Source organism: Nematolebias whitei, chromosome 12, assembly GCF_014905685.2.
Source record: "Nematolebias whitei isolate Nwh7 chromosome 12, NemWhi1, whole genome shotgun sequence".
Taxonomy (NCBI): Eukaryota; Metazoa; Chordata; class Actinopteri; order Cyprinodontiformes; family Rivulidae; genus Nematolebias; species Nematolebias whitei.
In genome coordinates, this window is record NC_056509.1 from 25,651,415 (window position 1) to 25,672,391 (window position 20,977).

Below are 20,977 nucleotides of genomic sequence, written 5' to 3' on the forward strand. Positions count from 1 at the left end.
CAGATCTACATGTCCTACACATCTACATGTCCTACAGATCTACATGTTCAAACATACGCAGTTAAAAGGGTTAGGGGAGGGGAAAAGTTTTCAAAGCCCATTGAGGAAGTCCACACCTATTTTTAGCTTTTCGATCGCTATCTAATACCTAGAAAACATTTAAACAACGGGTCTGAGCCTCTTAATTAACTTGAACAAATCAGTGCTTGACAGTTCTGTCGTAGATAAGTGTTGCATGTTAACTTGCTGTATTTGGTTTAAATTACTTTTCATTTCCAGGAATAAAAAAGGTCTTATCTTGAGTGATGATAATTATAACAACATAATTAAGCTTGTTGTTTTTTTTTAACTTCACGAGTTTTGTTGAGGTTGTTTAGCGTCACAAGAATTAACAGGTGACTTTATTAAGATTTCTGACTGAAACAGGTTTTATTTGCAGAAAATAACTTATTTGAAATCACAGTAGAGCTACAGAAATGACTCTTCTTTACTTTCACAAGCAGAAAAGGAATATCATGTTACCAACAAACTGTCCAGTTGTGCAAACCCCCCCCACATTTTTACTGCTTCTGTAAAGTTTAGCATGAATGTAGAGGATATTATTGCTACTGATATTTGATAAAATGTAACTAATTTTAGGTATCTGACATTTGTTAGTGTCTGAATTGTTTCCATGTAGCAACAAACGGGCTGGTGTGGTTAAAGAAAGAATGATTCACTTTGCTTAACAATGAATCCAAAATGTCTAATGGACGCAGCTGTAAATCAAGCCTTTAAATGTGATGCACTCTAGGACTGCAGCCATCACACATTAGTAATCAAGTACTGAATCATTGAGTATTTGGACATCTATGTGTTTTTCTTACCCTCTTTTTCTCGAAGCCCATAACTTGTACTTTTGTGCACATGCATAGGCACCACAAAAGATTAGTTCAGGCGTTACAATCTCCAACCACTAAAAGGCAAAACGTGAGCAGAATTTTTCCCCCCCTGTATCTGTGTGTGTTTCTGTGTCTGTCAGTTTGCAAGATATGTCATGAACCACTAGACTGATTTTAATGAAACTCTCAGAAAATAATCTTCAGCAACTCATTACTTTTGGAGTCAATCCGATTCAAGATGGCTGCCACTGCTAATCAACCTTAGTAAACACATAAATGGCTACAATTCATTCAGTTTTACACATGCTGAGCTACAGTCTGATGCGCTAGTCGTTTTGAGGGTCATTAGCAGCACTCTGAGTGCTAACAGATTGAACATCGTTATTTTCAAGATGTGCCCAAAACGACATTTAACAATTCAACATGAAATAATTATCTTAGTCTAAAACTTGGGCATGAAGGTAGCAGACTATGCATTTCTTCCCAGAAAACGACCCTATCATGTCAAAGTGTATTTCATAACTAATTTTGACTGACGCGATAAACAATAAATCAGTTAATCTCATGATAAATTAAAATGATCAACCTCATTCTCATTTATTGGCTTTATCATTTCTTCGTCTCTCTCTTTCTACTGAAGACACTGGATGATAAAAAGCTCAACTCTGGTGCTCTTCACTGACCCCTCCCTTTCTGTTTTTCCTTTAAAATAAATTTTTACCGTACAAAATCGCTTTTTTTGATTGTTAAAAGCAGCTAAGCTGAGAAGCTAAGCTACGAGCTAAGCTAACAGGCCAACCTTGGGAAAAACAACCTCTTGTCGAAGCTTCAAAATTTATGGTTGAAACCCGTGCCTTCGTGTAAAAAGTTTTTTTTTCTGCAAAAAGAAGCTGAGAACTTGTTTACTGATTTTTTTTTTTAATTAAAAGCTTTTTGTGAAAAATGCTATGCTAAAGAGCTCAAACCACACCAAGGGTCCGCCATGTCGCCATGTCAACCCAAGTCACATCAAGGGGCGTCCCTCCCATTTTTCTTAAAGTGACTACTCAACTATCCATCCTTTGGGTCAAACGGTCTTATACTGCCATCCGGTGGTCAAAAAAGGTACTACACTCAAAACAAATCAGTATTTCTTCTAAAATTTGAAATTTACAAATTATTGTTAAATTTCAAACATTATCGTTTATCTCAATCATTTTTGAGACAATCACCCAGCAAAATTTGTTACACTATATTATTATTTATTATATACTATATTTACAAAAAAGACAGTCAGTGTCTCCACCTTCTGTATAAGCTAAGGAGCTTTAAAGCAAGCAAAATTACTTTGCAGTTGGTGTACAGGTTGAAAGTGTTGTTTCATTTAATATTGTCTCATGGGAATATTTTAGAATGTTTTTAATTGGGTTAGCAAAGCTTTTTCAAGTTTTTAAAGTTTTTATGACATTTTTAACTCGTGTTGTTTTTATGAGCCGGATGTCAAAGACAAATCTCCATTTCATTGAATGTTATGGACGATAAAGTTGAATTGAATTGAATTGAAATTAAACCTTTGACAAAACCATCATGTAAGGAACCTATGATAGTTATTTATTACTGATGTTGAAACATTAATCAGTTCTGTCTGTGTAAATACCAAATACAGATGTTTCCCAAAGAAAATATGCAAAGACGTCAGGGAAATCTAAAAAATACATTATACTGCTTTTTAGACCATTTGTTAGTTTTAATATGTGGAATAGTCATTTTTAGTTAAGCTGCGATTCCAACTTATTTTTCGCTGTAGCCACCAATTTTTGCTCCATTCTTCATTTTATGTCATATTTTTTGTCTGCTTTTGTCCTGCTTTAATCCACCGGACTACAACGATAACACAAATTTTACTGTGTGCATCCTGATATGATTGAATCCATCTGTGTTTGATGGAAAAACAGAAGTCTTGAGAAATCATGCAAGTCTGAGCACAACAAAGTGAGTCCTGGTGTGTTTGATGCCCCAAGAGCATCTTGTGCTCTGCTTTCCAACCAATTAGAGCGACAGCACAGGGTCATTGATCTTCCCATAAATGTGAAATTACTTCCTGAGGATCACCAGAGCCCAGCTGTGTTTAAAAAGCTAAATTTCATTTTGGTCAGAAAGCTGCCACATAAGATAATATTTTAGAGGTTATACCCTGAAATATTAACCTTTGTACACAGCTCAGAAGGGACTGTTCCCATGGTATAAAAGCATGATTAAAGCTCAAAGACTGGGTCAGTTTTACACTGAACTTAAAGGCCTAGAGTTGTTGTCCCAAATCTTTTTTTACGCCACGGGCGGATTTAATTCAAGACAACTTTTCAATGGACAATTAAGGGAAAAGAGCTTCTCCAGCAAAGTTTGTTTTCAAACCATTTTTGCCAGGCTTGTAGGTTTGCTTGGCCTCGAAAAATAACTGACTGAGTCAAGAGCAGGAAAGAGGTGCGAGCAGAAGTGGTCATTTTTGTCTGTCTGTCCGACCATGTCCATACGTATGTACGTCTGTCTTGAGAGCTTGATAACTTGTAAAGTGAGGTGCTGACTTCCATTTTGGCGTGTGACTGCATTCAGGCATAAGAAAAGTCACTACTGACAATTGGATTGTCATATAAAAATCTCCATACAAAATAAGATAGAACTTTATCGATCCCGCAGGAAATTGTTGTGCCAGAGTTTCAGCACAAAGGAACGTACACAATCTTTTCAGATCCAGTCCAGAAAAACGCACATCTCGAAAACTATAGACATTCACTATACAAATCCCTCAGCGACGGGGGATGTCAGCATAAAGTTTGTTCAAAATCAAATACCTTGCAGACCAATGTACAGTATATAAGAAATGTTTATAGATTACAAAACAATGTTTTCATTACTACTGTGCAGCCCGGCTCCAAATGACCCAAGTTATGGTATCGGTCCTTGGTCAGACAGTTGGGGGCCCCTGGCCTAGCCCACCACCTTCAAATGCCAGAGTTTGAGACTAAAATCAGTTTATGATGAGAAATAATGATGTTGTAGCTGCTTTGCTTCGACGTTGTAAATGACAACATGTTCTCTTGTGGTCTGTTGGTGCATGAATGTGCTGAAGATGACTCTCAGCTACTAACACGTCAAATTTTAGCTCATTATCCCTAAATGTGGACGAGCAGTGGTCACTTTGTGTTTCTTGTGGTGTCCACCTTTAACTGGGTTGAGTCCAAAAGGTAATGACTTGTAGATGTCCAACCAGTGATCACATTTTGAGTTTAATTAAAACTTGTCGACTGTGTCATGAGCTACACATTCACACACAGAAACAGGCAAAAGCACTAGTGCCTTTGCTGGTGTGCAATAAACATTGATTGATACAAAAGAGTCACTTTAAAACACCATAAAATGATAATCATTGATTATTCAACTGCTTTAGGTCATTTACCTGATGGATTTTACAAGAATGTTTTATGCATTTTATCTATAAAAGCGTATGAAGTTTATTCTTAAGGGTTGTGTTTGGAATAGTGAATGTCATTCTCAGCGTAGCAGCACCACTAAACGAACATCATTTTCCCAGAGACGTGATTTTTGCTCAGACACTGCAGATAGTGGCAGTCAGACAGATGAACACGCAATCAGAACGTCATTTTATTGAAGCTGTTTATGAAATTTAAACACTAATTTTGCAGAGATGGCGCTCAATGCATGACTTAATTTGGTTTCAATCACTGCGGACTAACTGATTCAGTAACCCCACAGCTAAAATTGTTGCTAGCCCTTTTTTTTCAGACTGACAGACTGCCATGGAAACAGTAGATATGCGTTGAATACAGGCAAAAAATTAACATTAAGCTATTTTTCCTGCAGTGTGAACATAGCCCTAGATACCTTCTGGCTGCTTTCGTGTGATTCTTGAACAGACCGAGGTAACAAGAGGATCAAAGCCAACCCACCCCTGATCTGACTCTGTGCTGCCAAGGGAGGTAGTAACAGAGCCGAAATAGTTGTCATGTGAAAAAATAAGCCAGTGCCACCGCTTAGTAATGTGATGAAGCGATGACATCTATTACTAAGAGAAGATCAATGATGACGCATAGCAACTAGGGGTGCACCGATTGCAGTTTTATGGCCGATCACCGATTTCTAAAAAGTCTGACCTGCCGATACCGATTTTGTTTGATAAGCGACACTGTCAGGTGTTATAAGGTCACAACGCACCTTAAATTTTCCAATTTTATTTTGTTGAAAAACATACCCTTGAACAATATCCTGGAAACAGCACAAACCTGTTTTAACTGGTTATGAGGCAGTGCTCTGAAATATAAATGAAGTTTAGAAAATTATTGTTAAAACTAAAAAATCGGTAAAATCGGTTTCTCATGCATTGGCCAATTTCCCCAAATTAAGGAAATTGGCACTTTGAATTTGGTTTAAAACAATTAAATGACTACAGACAGAATTGCTAAACTGAGTATATTTGATACGTTTTGAAAACAATACTAAGAAGACGCCCGTCACACATTTCATGTGTTATGATCCAAGTTAACACAGCTTTCTGTGCCACTCCTCTTTTGGTTCCATGATGCTCGTTTCATTTCTCAAAACTCACTTCTCACATCTGCGCTTGAAGCGTGGCCAGCTTCAAAGGGAATTTATGAATGGCCAGAGGCAGCATAGAGATGGACTGGTTTTATGTCCATTTTCTGTCTTTTGAAAGACCCTTGAGCACTCAAAGTTCAAGAGCCAAATATGGCCCTTGTTAACATCTTGTCTGCCCCTCAAGATGATATTATAAAAGTAAAATATTTAAATTGCTTCTAATTTTACTTAAAAATGGAGCACACTTTATTTAGTGCAAACTTGTTGTGACAGACTGATGAAGCTCTTGTTGAGGAGCAATGTATAATAATGTATTGACAGAAATTGACCCTTGGTTAGAAAAAAAGTTTTGAATATTGACCCCCGTTTGTAACGGAGTTTGACACCCCTGGCCCAGAGTCTGTCTCACATGCTGCTGTTTGAACACAGGGAAGGCTTAAAGTGTTGCATTTGTGTACGTTATCAGAGAAATGATATGTTCTGAATCTGAACCATGTTGCATGCAAACCTGTTCAGTGTACTCCCAAAGTAGTTACTGTATTTTTCGGCCTATAAGTTGCAGTTTTTTTGCATAATTTACATACCCTGCGACTTATAGGCCGAAGCGACATATTTATGGATTTTTTCCCCCCATATTTATAAACCAATTTTTGGCTGAGATGTGACCGTTTTCATTCATTCTGACTGAAAAAAAAATTGAGCAGTATCACTTTCAGCCACTTTATAGCAGCAGAGTAGTTTGAAGGCATGTCGTTGTATCATGTAATAGGTAAACGTGTCTATAATGACAAATTCAAAAAAGTGCAAGACAGAAACCGCTGGAAATTATTTATTATACTTTACTTTATACTTTTTAGTTTTTTTTCTTGAACTTTTTTTTAATTTACCATGTCCTGGATGACTGAGAATCTTTACCAGATATTAATGATACAATCGGCTTGCCATATAACCCCTACCTTTGTTCTGCTTGCTGCAGTTCTGCAATTAAACCAGCTGCACCGCCCCATCGAATTGCAGCTAATGTGACCATTAAAGTGCATTTATTAAGCAAATCTTAGACTGAGACACACCTTTGCTATAATTCTGAGCAAACATATAATTGTTTTTAGGCGTTTATCTTGTTATATTTGCACAGCGACTCGTCGCATGCACACATTTACTTCCGCATATCGGCTTTTGAAATTCAGCTGATTTGACCGTCAAAGTGCATTTATTAAGCAAAAGTTAGATTGATACACACTTTTAATATAATTTTGAGCAAACAAACAATTGTTTTTAAGTGTTAATCTTGTTAAATTCTCGTTAAAGTCCTCCCGTGCACGCTCCCACGGTCGCCATTTGGCAGCCCATCCTTTTTTTTTGCAAAACACCGGCCCACATTTCCGGGTTGTCAGTGGTGAAGCGTAACAAACGCGATGCATCAGCGGTGACGCATAATAGATGTGACGTATGCGGCAAAGAGACGTATTTATGGATTTTTCCACTTTATTTGACAAATAGGGACTGATGCAACTTATAGGGCGGAGCGACGTGTACGGTGTAAGATACAGTATATGTAAATTAAGATAAGGGTCTAAGGCACTTTAAAGGCAGGTATTAGCAGGTTTGTCATCATTATTTCACATTCACTTAGGGTTGTCATTGTTTCCATGAATGAAAATGGTCTAAAATTAATTGAAATGTTACAATTGTCTCATCACTATGAACTTGTGTCTTCTTCTGTGGTAATAATTATATTTAAGTGCTCAACTTTGATGAGAACCCATTGACCATCATGCCACCGAGGCATAGCAAATTTATTTACTTTTTATTACATTTGGTTTTAAACCACAAAGAAAAAGGTGATCCTGGTAACTTGACGTGTGTCCAACTGGCAGCTAAAATGTGATGGCATGAAAAAAACAAATGTAAAACGTATCGTGGTATAAAATTATATGCAAACAAACAGCAGAATAGATTATCAATCAGTTAATGAGTCAACGTCAAAACTAAAATTTTGTGACATTTGATAGCCTTTGGGCATCTCATTCGACAAGCAGACAAGCTGTGATTTGAGCCTATTCTTTAATAATGTAGACATGAACCTTATAAAGAAACATTAGCTTTAGTTGTTTATGCTGCAAATTTTCCTGTGAGCTTGGTAAGCGTTTTAGCAGACACTCCAGCTGACACTCCAGCTGTTTCCTGCTAATTGAGTTTAGCTGCTAAACAATTCCATGGTGAGCTCCAGTAATCATATCAGGTTGTGTTTTGTATGGTGGACACAGTGATGGATTTTGGCACAATGAATGTAAGGTCATTAAAAATATGATTGAAGATGCATACAAATTTAAACATTCATTTAGACTGCCTTATTCATCTTCATTCAGAGAAAATGTTTGAAGGATTTCTTTTGCATTTCCTTATCAGACTAAACAACGGTCTTTAACAAGCTGTTACCTGCATGCTATGTGCACACGCAACAAATTCTTGAGTCCAATCAAATGTTGCTGCTCTGTTTATGGGAAACCACATACGGTTGTGTTATGGTTTTGTTCTCATTGTGTCTCAAGACAAAAAAAAATAATTCATCTTTGTCTCACTTGAAGTCATGACAAAAAACGATGTTTGAAACGATTATAACAGCTTCATTGACAGTCTCTATTAAAGATGTTTAACTTTTTAGGGGCTTAACAACTCTACATAGTTGTAAACTTTGTAAATAAATAAAGGAAAGGTTCAGATATTTGCAGTGGGGTTCTATAGAAAGGGAGTTAACAGTTAGTATCTCACCAGTTGAGTACCGGAGTACCTGGAGAAAACCCACGCATGCACGGAGAGAACCTGCAAACTCGATCCAGAAAGGCCCCCGACTGGGATTTGAACCAGGGTAACCTGCTCGCTGAGAGGCAGCAGCTCTACCAACTGTGCCACCGTGCTGCCCAGCCATTAGCTCATTAATTCTAAACTAAACTATTTTTTTGAACTGAGCTTCTTTCAGTCAGTACGGTGGCGCAGTTGGTAGAACTGCTGTCTCTCATAGAGCAGGTCGCTCCAGTTCAAATCCCGACTAAGGGCCCTTCTGGGTGGGTTTGCATGTTCTCTTCATGCTGTGTGGGTTTTCTCCGAGTACTCCAGTTTCCTCCATAGACCAGAAACATGCATGTTCGGCTGATTGGTAACTCTAAATAGTCTCTAGGTGTGAGTGAAAGAGTGAATGGTTGTTTGTCTCGTTTGTTTCTGTGTGTCTCTGTGATGGACTGGAGACCTGTCCAGGGTGTACCCCATCTCTCGCACAGTGATAGTTGGACATGGGCATCGGTGACCCCGCAACCCGAAAAGGAAGAAGTGTTTAAAGATGATGTGTGTAAAGATAATGGATGGATGGAGCTACTTTCAACAGTCTGGATATCAGTCATTCATTAACTTCCCACAGAAGCTCATTTCAAAAGATCTGAACTAGGGGTGCACCGATAAATCGGCCCTGATTTCCTTAATTTGGGGAAATTGGAAATCGGACGATACTTGCATGAGAAACTGATTTTACCATTTTTTTTTTAGTTTTAACAACAATTGTCTGAACTTCATTTACATTTCAGAGCACTACCTCACGGCCAGTTAAAACAAGTTTGTATTGTTTCTAGGATATTATTCAAGAGTATGTTTTTCAACAAAATAAGATTGGAACATTGAAGGTGCATTGTGACCTTATAACACCTGACTGTGTTGCTTATAAAACAAAATCGGTATCGGCCAAAATTGGAATCGACAGGTCAGACTTTTTAGAAATCGGTGATCGGCCAGAAAACTGCAATCGGTGCACCCCTAATCTGAATCTTAACTTTAGAAAGTTTAGTTTAAGCCCAGTGTCTCACTGGTCTACAGCTGTTGGTGACAGCAATGAGTTTCCAAAATGTCTCAAAATGTTTTCAGATCGTCTCAATTTCCTCATAAGTTGCAGGACATTGCTTTTGTGTCTTAACAATTTTGAACTGTTCAAAAAAAAATTGCTAATCAAATTCTCTTTAAGAATCGTCACAGAGTTGTGGACCCTTTTTGAACCTCTATTTAACTTACACAAGTCAGAAAGTGCAAAACATTTTAAAAAACTTCGGAAGGGTTTGACAACCAATAAAACCGAAATTTGGCTAAGTGACATGAAATTTTTATTGTTTTCATTTAGCCAATTTATAAATTTTCTACAATTTTATGTCTGCATCTAGTCACCAGTCTTAACCCAGTTTAATGTAAACATTACTGCCTGTTCTGTAGATAGACAGAGATTCGTTTTTGCATTTTCAAATTTGGTAAACTTGAGTTTTAATTATATCATGCACCTTATTTTCAGGATTTGTGGAGAAGCATGTGATGACTCACGCAAGGCAGACTGCTTCCCTCAGCCGGAATCACAGTAGTGCTGAGGGGTGGGACAACAACCGTCCTTGGCCTCATGGTGGCGCAATGGGTGGTGACTGGCCTGAGCGTACGTTACGGTTTGGAAGGACAAAGAAGATAAGTGGAATCCTTAAACAAGGAAAAGTCATGGCTAAGGGGATAAACAAGAAGAAAGAAGTCAAACGATCAGACAAAAGCAGAAAGCTAGACCGGAAGCAAGAAAAGAAACGGGACCGCAAGTTGTACCCTTTGCGAGGGAGGGCTGGGAATTCAGATGGGGAAGACATAAGCTGCCATGTTCTTCTTACTCGTTTGGAAGAAAGGTTGAAACAAAGGAAAGGCAAAGTTTGCTCCAAATCCAAAACAGGGAAATGTAAAGAAAGAAAACAGTCAAGTTCATTACCAAAAAACAAATTAAAACGAAAAAGCCCAAGTTTTGCAGCGTGCATTGGACTCGGAGACCTGCAACCACGCAAACGCAGACTGGCCTCTCTCAATGCCGAAGCAGTGAACAGTCTACTGCTTGAAAGACCCATTGATGCCCAACCAGCTGCCAAACAGGCCAGGAGACAGGAAGAGTCTGTAGACGGAGGGGTTTCTCCTGATCTGGGCAGAAGTACTGTCACTGGATGTCTCAAAGCTTCTCGAGAGAACGTTAGGAAAACCTCTACATCTGACAAGCTTGATCTGTGCCAAAGCTCTAAGCTAAGCAAGAAAGTTAGGCGAGGTGATGGAAGCATTTGGATGAGCCAAGAATGCCTGAATGCTCCTGCACCCAGACGGTTAGCTGGACTCAATGCCGCAGCCCTGCTAAAGTTAACTAGTTCCTCTGCTACTAGTAAACAGAGAGCAAAGGCTACACCCTTGGTAGCTATCGCTTCAGACTGTGTGGCTCCAGCTGCAGTCTCAACACCAAAGCAGCACCACAGGGTCCAATTCCACCACAAGGGAAGTTTACAAAAGCAGAACGAGAAAAAAGTCCCTCCGTCACCGAGTGGCTGCACAAGCTGCAAGAAGCAGGTAGACTTTGAGCCCAAGGTAGAGTGGGAGACAGGCAGCTGCACCCATCACCTGACCAAGCCGGGCTACCAGTCTCGGAGCATGCTAGCCTACCCACTGAAGCAAGTTAAGGAAGAACAACTGGAGACTGAACTGAGCCCATACTACTGCTGTCCTACTGAAGGATCTGTGGAATACTGCCACCGCTTGGCCTACTTCCTTGGTCAGCAGCCCTACGGAGACTCAGAAGACCCGTCCCTTAAGTCAGCCATGACCCCCGTGAAGCCTGAGTGCCTAGTAACCTCACCGTCACTCACACATTCTCACCCACACACAGCACTCACCCTTAGCCCCCACACGTGCCTGTGCACCGCCGACCACTGCTTCTCCAGCTACTACGTCCACATAGCCCACCCGACACACACTGGAACAAATTCGGCAACCTTAACCACGCGACCTCTCAACTTCACCTCCTCCAGTTTGTGCCCCAACCCTATCACGGACTCCAAGCTGCTGGGACGGCAGGTGACCCATCCCTCGGGATTAGCCCACCCCACCTACTACAACTCCGTGGCTTCGCACTGTTATGGAGACGCCTGTGGGATCGGCGGCTACACCTACAGAGCAATGCCTCCGGTCACAAACAGCAGTTGTTCCTTCAGTGCAGGATGTGCTGGATGTACGCACGGCATCAAGACAGGTGAGTGGGAATTGAAAAACCTCTTAAAGGGACAGTGTGGTCATATTTGAAATAATGTTCTGTCAAATATTAATCGGTACATTATCAGTCTCAGAATATGAAGTATGAGGGAAAAGGCAGATGTTTTAATCCAGGCTAGGCTAATTGCTATTCAAACTAGGGTTTGTGAGAGTTGTTTATATGAATGCTTGATAAAAACAAATCAGCCTCAAAACTAATTTGTGGTAGAGTTCTAGTTACCTATGTGGTTCTCACAAAATCGTTACAGAAGGTTCATCTCCAAACCACGGCACGTTGTCTTTATAGAGGCATGGCTTGTACCTGATGATTAAAACCACAACTGAATATGAGCCAACTGTAAAATATTAGCAGCAATTATTCAATTTAAAAAGTCCAAAAATAATTTTTGATGAACAGTGTGTTAAATACTCTGCATATATTTTGTTCAATGATCAAAAAGTAAAAGTAGGTTTTATTTGAAACACATTTTTGGAGGATGGATTCAGTTTTCTTATTAAAAGTTTGTTCAGTTTTAGTTAAACAGTAGTAGTTGAACTTGGTGAACATTAACCATCATAAGAAACGGATCGTAGCTGGTTAATTAAGGCTCTAGCACAAAACTCATAAGTGTAAGAAATCAGTTTTTCTAGTTTATGAGTTTAACGTTTTATGTGTGAAAGTAAAAATGTTAAAATGTATTTACTTGTTACTTTGTCTCCTCTTCAGAGACTTACTCCTCCTCGCCGGGGGGTCACAGCCCTTCCCTTCTGGTTCCCCCCACCATGCCCATCTCCAGCTGTCCTCTATCCAGCGTGCCCACCTCCACACAGACTAAAACCCGCCTGCTGAGCCCCCTGTCTGAGAGGGACCAGCCCCAGGCCAGGTTCAAATTAAAGAGACGCCCACAGAGCGCCAAGGTCTCCAACAGCTCCCTGTCCACGAGCCGTACTCAGCTACTGACGAAGCAGCTGTCGCCCGTCCCAACCCTCAGCAAACAGAAGAAAGTCAGCCGAAGACGAGCCACCAACGGCTGGCGGCCTGTTGGGACACCTACAGAGAGGGAGGTCTTTGTTGCGGTAGGTAATTTGTGAGAACGTCTTTGTAGAGTGGAGCTGAGCATGATGTATAAAACCGTCTTGTTTATTTTTGTTAGTTTTTTATATTTTTTATTTTGATCCACAACGCACTAGTGTTAGCATTTACACAGCTGCCGAGCATGCCGATATGAAAGAATAAACTGAAAGTCCGTATCTGCTGTATGAAAAGCACAGCAGGTAATCAGTGTCTTTATCCATTATAGTTCGTGTTGTGCTCAGGGAATTCAGTGGACCTCTCATCTGTTAGAAAATAAAAATAATGAACAGTCACTAGATGTAGTCGGAGCAGTAATCTTAGGCCCCAAAAGGCTTTTGGTTTTTCTTTTCTACATAACCTTAAAAAGTTACATTACTCTAAAAAATATATAAATTGTATTTAAAGAAAATGAAACAAAGTGATTGAGGGGAAAACGTCTGCGTCCATATATTATTCACCTCCCCACCTTTTGTGCTGCCTCTGACTTCATTTCAAAACACTTTGCTTTAGCTCATTCGGCTAATCTAACATCTGCTTGACGTCCACTTTGGAGCCGGGCTGCCCCGAGTGCAGTGCTTTTCACATTGTGGAGCACAAACCCTATAAAGGGTGCAGGGTTATTACAGTGGGCACATGACAACTCTTTTTAATATATATTTTAGCACCTAAAAAGTTCTAACGGAGCTAAAATTTAGCTGGTTTTTCCAGTTGGACTTGTTTTTGCAACAGATTGTAGTGAACGTGTCATGCTGGGCAGTGCAGCGAGGAGATCCTCTCCTTACTGTTCATGACCTGGATAGAAGTGATGTTGAGCAGAGGAGAAAGTTTTTTTTTATCTTTTATAGGAAAATTTTGTCGGCTAATGAGGTATCACTTTAAACCGGGGACGAAGAGTCAGAGTGAAAATGGCCGAAGTGGGAAAACTCTGCTCTCACAGCTGGATCTGAGCGGGACACTCGTGTAATTATAAGAAAAAATATCTTAAAGAAAAAAGCAAGCTGCAAACCAAAGACATGGAAGAGGAATTACAGTGAATGGTTAAGAGATTAAAAATAACCAGTTCGAGGGTGAAGTTGAATAAATTTAATATTGCTTGTTGAAACGTTAGACTCCTGTCATGCAAGCCACTCATGTTTTCAAAAAGACAAGGTGATAATTATCACGAAGCAAGAACCAGCGTGACGGGAGAATAAAACATTAAGTCACAAGCAGCACTGTGGTAAAAATGGAATGGACCCTCGTTAACAAAAGAACTCAGGATTTCTGCCAAATTCCAGTTTGTGTTGGTAATTTTAGAACAGATCGAGCGGTTCTATTCTTTTTAAAAATGTTCTGCACAAGAGAAATCGACTCATTCAGCTTCTGCTACTGTGGGAATACGGAGCTCCTTTGTAGTTTTGTTGGTTGGGTTTCTGTGGTTCTAAAGAGACGATGGCACGTTTTGTTTAATTTCTGTCTATTTTTTTTGTAATCATCAGCTGATGGAGCAGACGGTTTTTATTATTTTAGCAACGCGTCATTCTCGTTTGTCTCATGTTTGGCAGGAAAAAACAGCCTAAATAGAAATCTAGAGACAAAATGACACAAAAACAAAGTCACATTTAAATAATTAGAACTAGAAGAAAATTTAAAAGAATTGTATAAAGATGGAGTTTTTTTCCTAAACAACTGTTACTTGATTCACTTTGTTGTAGTCTTAAATATCTTAATAGTGTTAAATATTTTGTTTTGTCCAGAGGGAAGGCACGGCACAAAAGGTCTGAGCGAACGTATCATAGCTAAGCCCCTAGGTCAACATCAATTTATTTATATAGCACATAAAACAACAAAAGCTGGCCAAAATGCTTTACATTTAAGTCAAATTAAAATGAAAATGAAAAAAAGAACAAGAAAATACATCTTGTGTCACTGTGGAAGCACAAGAAAGTTAACAAATACAACACACAACAAGAGAAACCTGCTCTAGCTGGAGTGTAGATGTTAAGAACATCACATAAATATGACCTTTAAAAACTTTAAAAACAAGCAATACAATCTTAAAATCAATCCAGACGTGGACAGGAAGTCAGTGTGGCAATGAGTCTTAGTTGGAAGAAACTGGATCTCACAACTGCATTTATCTGTTTGTCTAATTTATAAGTGCTGTTGGAAATAACCCAGATTCCTGACAGTGGAGTGGCTGTATGAAGCCAGGGGGAAAAAAAATGTCAGGGGTGTTACATTTACCAAAGCTGGCAACTTCAGTTTTACCTTCATTTAGATTCAGGAAATTTAGTTTTAACCAGACTTTAATGTCATTTAGACAGTTCAAGAGTGGTTCCAGTGGAGTGACCTTGTCTGACTTGATGTGCAAATACAACTGAATATCATCAGCAGGGATGTTATTTTATTTTTTTAAATGGACCTCAAATGCAACATGTAAAGATTAAAAAGCAGTGGGTCTAAAATAGACCCTTGAGGGACCCCATGTTGTACTAGGACAGTGGCTCTGACTGGAAAAATGTTTGATGTTTGAGAACTGGACCAGACGATCAAGCTGAGGATCGGTTGGTGCAGATCATATTCTGATTCCCCCAGTGCCTGTCTAACTTGAAGGCCTAATGCATTGTCCCTGATTAAATAATAAAAAATAATGTAAATAAACATCTTAGTATTTATTTTTAATCATATTAAAGCTGTGTCTATCTGTCCCCGTGATGCGTTTGTGTGCTTCAACCCCAGGGCGAGGATGAGGCGGCTGTGCGGCAGTGTTACGAAGGCGTCGAGAGGGACGGAGAGGTGATCTGTGTAAGAGACACCGTGCTGCTACGATCCGGCCCCAGGAAGAAATCTCTCCCATACGTTGCCAAGATATCAGCACTCTGGGAAGACCCCAAAACAGGTAAAAATAAAGACCGGTGCGGTTGCATGAATGGCTGGCTGTAGACGGAAAAACATTTAGCTTTCTGTCTGTTTCTCTTCTTCAGGAGAGCTGATGATGAGCCTTTTCTGGTACTACAGACCTGAGCACACCCAGGGCGGCCGAGATCCTGGCACACACTGTGAGGTGAGGCTTGAATGGACTGCAGCTAAGAATTAATTTTTCCCAGCGGGTAAATGGCAGCTGTGCCGGCTTCAGTAACTGCACTAAAAACGGCCTGAGTGTGACAAACACACGTTGAAACGGTGTCTTATAATATAAATCTTACAAGCTGCCGTCGTATACAGCGCCGCACTAAAATAATGTGCAAGGAGGAGGTGAACTAAACTGCTTGTTTGTGCAAAATAATGTCAACACGGACAGTTGCTGGAGACATCATTATCTTTCCCCCAGCAGCCTTGAAACTGTTGATAGTTGGGTCTCTGCGCCGTCTAACAGCAATGCCAACAATGATGGTATCTCTCCGACCTCAGCCTTGCAGAAAACAATAGTGGGGAGAGAAACTGTCAGAATATTTTAATGAGTTTTCAGTGAAAATGTGTTCTGTAAAGCAGGATTTGTTTTCCTTGTAAAGAGGCTCATAAAGTAAAAAAGATGGAGGCGCAGTAACATCGCACAGCAACAGGTTTAGTTCCCTCACAGTTGGAAAGCTTTGCAGTTTCTTCAGTGATTGTTCAGCGCTAAAGGAAACACTTGTACAGATGATGTGACGCTGTAACACCCACTGTTGCTTTCAGAATGAGATTTTCGCCTCTCGGCATCAGGATGAAAATAGTGTGGCCTGCATCGAAGACAGATGCTATGTTCTCCCACTTGCCCAGTACTGTAGGTGAGTAAACGCTCACAGAAACCACAGTTGACAGCCCAGTTCTTTCAGGACACAATCAAGGGGAAATGAAAGTGTATTCTCTCTAAGTTCTAGGGTTTTACATGTCAGAGCTGAATAAAACATAATCTACTCTTTACCAGGTTCTAAAATTAGAGTTTAAACCCAACCTCGAGGGTGCAAACATACATAACGGATTCATCTACGTGGTTATTTGTTAAACAAAAACGAAACCAAAATGGAAAACGCTTTGTCTAAAAAAAAAAGTTCTCGCTTGTTGCTTCTTTTCAATTTAAAACTGAAAGTAAATTCCCAGCACCATGTTTGAAAATAAATAAGCCAAGCGTGTCAACACCTCCCAACTACTGTCACGCACGGAGGTGGAAGGTTGATGGTTTGGGCAAATTGCAGTCACTGGGTCGATCTGTAGACCAAATTATTCTAGAGTCAAATGTGAGGCCATCTGATAGGGCTGGGTCATATCATATTGTTCACGATAATGCCGGTAAAAAAAGCTTGTCCGAGCAAAAAAATAATATCATGATACGCTAATTTCATGACGTAATACGTCAGGGCGCCCTGCCCCTTCAACAGAACTGAGCGCGCCCAACGACCACACCGAACTGCGCACCCCCCCCTCCACCTGTTGGTACTGGCATAACGCTAATTAGTTGCGCGCTATACTAGCTAGCTAAAAAGCTAAAAACAAACACGCGCAGCTCAACTGTCTCTTAGTTCCACAGCCCATGGACCAAGAACAGAGTCATGTGATCAGAGACAGCATCAGAGAAATGAATCATTCCTGCAGGAAGAGATGAAGATGAAACACCTCAAGCTTCAGGGTCAGCTGATCACCTTGTTACAAGTTCTGGAAGTTATAGCTCATTTAAAGGCAACATGTATTGTGTTGTACGTTACATTTATGCTCAACAGATCTTAAGCTTTAATTTATTTTATTTAGTTATTTTGGGAAACTGCACCTGCACTTTAGTTTTTGTGGTGGGTTTATTGATCTATATTTTGTGCAGACTTTTTCAATCTAAATAACAGAAGGATCTTTTTTTATTTTTATACTTGGAGACTGAAGACTTTACTAAAAAAAGTAATTTCAGTCAAATTAACCCTTGTTTTTTTTTATTTTATATAACACTGAAAAGCAACATGCTAAGTTAATTTTGTCAAATAAACAACTATGATTTCTGTTTTTTTTTTTTTTGTTATATCACAAAATTTATTGTTTTCGTCAAAATGCTCTGAAATATCACGGTATTATATTTGAGCCATATCGCCCACCCCTACCATCTGATAGCTAAAGCTTTGACCAAACTGGGTCATGGTGCAACAGAACAATGATCCATAACACAACTCTACAACAGGATGGATCAAAAATGTGTCAAGGTCCAACAAAGTTCAGTCAGGTCATCTGGATAGTTTCTTTTTTGTTGAGACATTTCGTCCTTCATCCAAAGGACTTAGTCAGTCCAAGGAGCCACAACAAACTCAGTCCCACAAGCAGCACAATCCCATAGTGGACCAGCCAGTTTGCTGATGATAAGATGGTTTCTGTGGCCCGCCCTCTCCCCCGTCCTTTCCTCTGAGGCAGCCATAGCCAAAATGGTTCAAAACATCAAAGTTCATGCTCAATAATCCAGGTAGAAAATCCAACCAAGTTCAGTCTGGTCATCTGGACAGTTTCATTTTTTGTTGAGAAGTTTTGTCCTTTATCCAAAGGACTTCATCCAAAGGACTTCATCAGTCCTTTGGCTATGGCTGCCTCAGAGGAGTCGACAGAGGAGAGAGCGGGCCCCAGAAACCATTTTATCATCATCAAACTTGCTGGTCCACTATGTGAGTGTGCTGCTTGTGGGACCAAGTTTGTTGTGGCTCCTCGGACTGATGAAGTCCTTTGGATGAAGGACGAAACGTCTCAAAAAAAAAAGAAAAACGTCCAGATGACCAGATTGAACTTTGTAGAATTTTTTACCGGGATTATTGAGCATGAACTTCGATAAGTGTCAGGGTGTTGCAGTGGTCCAGTCAAAGTGTGTCTGCAAACCCCAATGAGCTTAAGCATCATTGTAAAGAAGAGTGGCCCAACATTTCTCCACAACCACGCAAGAGACAGAAAAAACTTGTCAGAAACTGATTCTTAGGAGCCATTTCTGCTGTTGCAGAGATGCTGCTGTAAGCTGTTTAACAATGGGTGAGTTTTTCACACACAGCTTTTCCATTTTGTGCCTGTTTAATACATTTGTTCAGAATTTTGTAAAAAAAAAAAAAATATATATATATACACACAAATTTAAGTATTTTAAACCTGGTAAAATCTATATTATATTTTATTATATCTTGACTCATGAATCTCTAGAACAGAAAATAATACTCTGTTTCTCCGATGACGACACATTATTATTGTTTTATTATTTTATTATTATGTTTTTGTCTCTTGGTAATAGTTCTGTATAAAATCTAGGCCAGGAAAAGTTACCAGGTAATTTGTGTCATCTTTTAATTACTTCCCCAGATTTTGTGCCTTGATAAAGCGGCGTGCCGAAGGCGCTCCACCTGGTGGGGCCAGCGTGGTGCCCTTCCGCCCTGACTTCGCGCCCCCCTCCCACCGCTGTGTGCCCACAGACATCGACCCCGACTTGGTGTACCTCTGCCGGCACGTCTACGACTTCCGTTACGGACGCATCTTGAAAAATCTGCAGTAGAGGACTAGAAGGCTGTCGCACCTTTGAATTAATTGTCTCGTAGCTCCGCCCCCTGCACAGAGAAGGGGCACTTGAAGGATTGAACACCCCTTCTGACCAGGAGAAGGAAGGGGATTGGTTTAGACAAATGTATGGACAGAAAATGAAGCACATAAGTGTTGTAGAACTCGTACGGTTCTTCTCAGTCAGAGCACCAGAACTGGTTTGAAAAGCCAACAAGGCAAATGTCATTCATCAGATTTGTCATCATAGTGGCGTCAAACCGGTCAGCAATCCTTCCGTTTCCTCTGAAGCATCTTAGCACAACAGTCCTGCTCCATTTGTACGCCGCTGCCTCGTGAATCGTCCGGCGCTAAGGTGCAGTCGAGGAACACAAGCCTTTCCCGTCTGCTCGGCGGTAACGGTTCTCCGCCCGCTGGAGTCAAAAGATCAGCTAATGACGAGCTTCATCTCATTTCCTCTGATTGGAGGGCGTTGTCCTCCAGGGTAAATGACTAAACGTGAGAATGGCTTTTTAGGAGGCTTTTATGCAGTCCCGCCCCCGACTGAATGATCCTTCCTTAGTGTAGGGACTCTGTGGTTCAACGTTGATTAGCATCGAACTGAAGAAGCGGCTCTGATTTGATGACGTGTTGCCTTTGAAAAGCTTGAGGCTCCTTCTTCCTGAGTATTCCTCATATTTATCCTGACTTCACGTCCGACTGGCAGGGAGAGCTGAAGACGGCTCACAAACAACCACGAAACTGATTAGCAGACGACAGAAACGGAGCGCACGCTGGGCTCAGTCTGCAAACAGCGACTAATGTATTGACTGTAAAGTGTCGGAAAACTGCAGAGACCACTTAATGACAGATCAGAATGCAAAGATATTTCATTTACCATCAAGTATGACGAAAAGTGGTGTTTTCTAGCCTTTTTTTTTTTAAATCCTCTTGCAAAACATTAGGAAAAATGTTAATTACCTACATTTTAGCAAAGTAAATTCTATTTTCTATATGTCCATTCAGTCCTGTCAGAGCCAAGATAAACCAAAGGATGTGGCTCGAGCCAGGACTGCCGTCTCCTCTCATGTTAGATTGCACTACTGCATTCCTTTCCATCAACTCACAATCAACTCCTTTTTTTAATATTCCTGCTAATATATTAGCAGGATGCGAGTAGTGGGGGTAGGGTACATCGTTTGTACCTTTAGAAGGAAACGTTAAAGGCTGCTTGGCTGTATAAATGTGCGACCGGCGGAGGAGTCGGCATGCGTGTCATGTGACCTGAAGCCGTAGAGCCAGTCATTCCTGTTGTGTGGTCACGCTTCTGTGGACATATAATTATATTAATGTGCGTTGATGTGATTAGATTCGCAGAAGGCGTCCGGACGGCGTCCTGAGCTGCTGTGAGGACAAACGTAGCACTGTGATAGATGTGGATAAACGGGGGCGGGCGGGGGGGGTTGATACTTTAAGCTGAGCTGTGGCTGGTTTCAAACCACGCTCTTCCTTTTTGCCTTTTAACCTGCAAGTGTTTTCACTCGAGTGGAGTCGGAACGTGAGTTTAGTAAAATAAATTAAAGTGGAGTAGTCCCCTGGTTGCTTTCCTGCGCAGCAGTGAGCGCACGTTTTCTTTAAGAAGCCGTAAAAGTTCTCCACACTCTTAAAGCCATCTTTGACTTTCCCTCTTTCAGGGCAGTGCAACCCAAACTAAATCAAATCCTGACAATTTCCCCCCCGATTCTTCAAATAGATCATATATTTATTCTCCTTCCGAAGAATATTTTATTATGTCGATTTCCTAAGATGGCATATGCAATATATTTTCTAGATTTTCTATTTTTGACAATGAGCCTAACAAATCGAGAAGAGAATATGCATTATTTTTTAGTTCATTTCAGAGTAATTAAAAAAAAAT

General features: G+C 40.3%; 2 protein-coding genes across 2 annotated transcripts in view; one reads left to right on the plus strand and one right to left on the minus strand.

Annotated features, from left to right (window-relative positions):
• The window catches only part of LOC119418472 (bromo adjacent homology domain-containing 1 protein), a 27,541-nt gene extending 8,024 nt beyond the window's left edge, over window positions 1-19,517 (plus strand). The window contains exons 2-7 of the mRNA XM_037685759.1: window positions 9,799-11,544; window positions 12,271-12,620; window positions 15,340-15,499; window positions 15,585-15,664; window positions 16,276-16,367; window positions 18,889-19,517. Of these exons, the coding sequence (XP_037541687.1) occupies window positions 9,819-11,544; window positions 12,271-12,620; window positions 15,340-15,499; window positions 15,585-15,664; window positions 16,276-16,367; window positions 18,889-19,078 (2,598 nt within the window). The 5' untranslated portion in view covers window positions 9,799-9,818 and the 3' untranslated portion in view covers window positions 19,079-19,517. The remainder of the gene's footprint in view (window positions 1-9,798; window positions 11,545-12,270; window positions 12,621-15,339; window positions 15,500-15,584; window positions 15,665-16,275; window positions 16,368-18,888) is intronic.
• The window catches only part of fermt1 (FERM domain containing kindlin 1), a gene marked incomplete at its 5' end in the record, with an annotated part of 928,370 nt that overhangs the window by 787,920 nt on the left and 119,473 nt on the right, over window positions 1-20,977 (minus strand).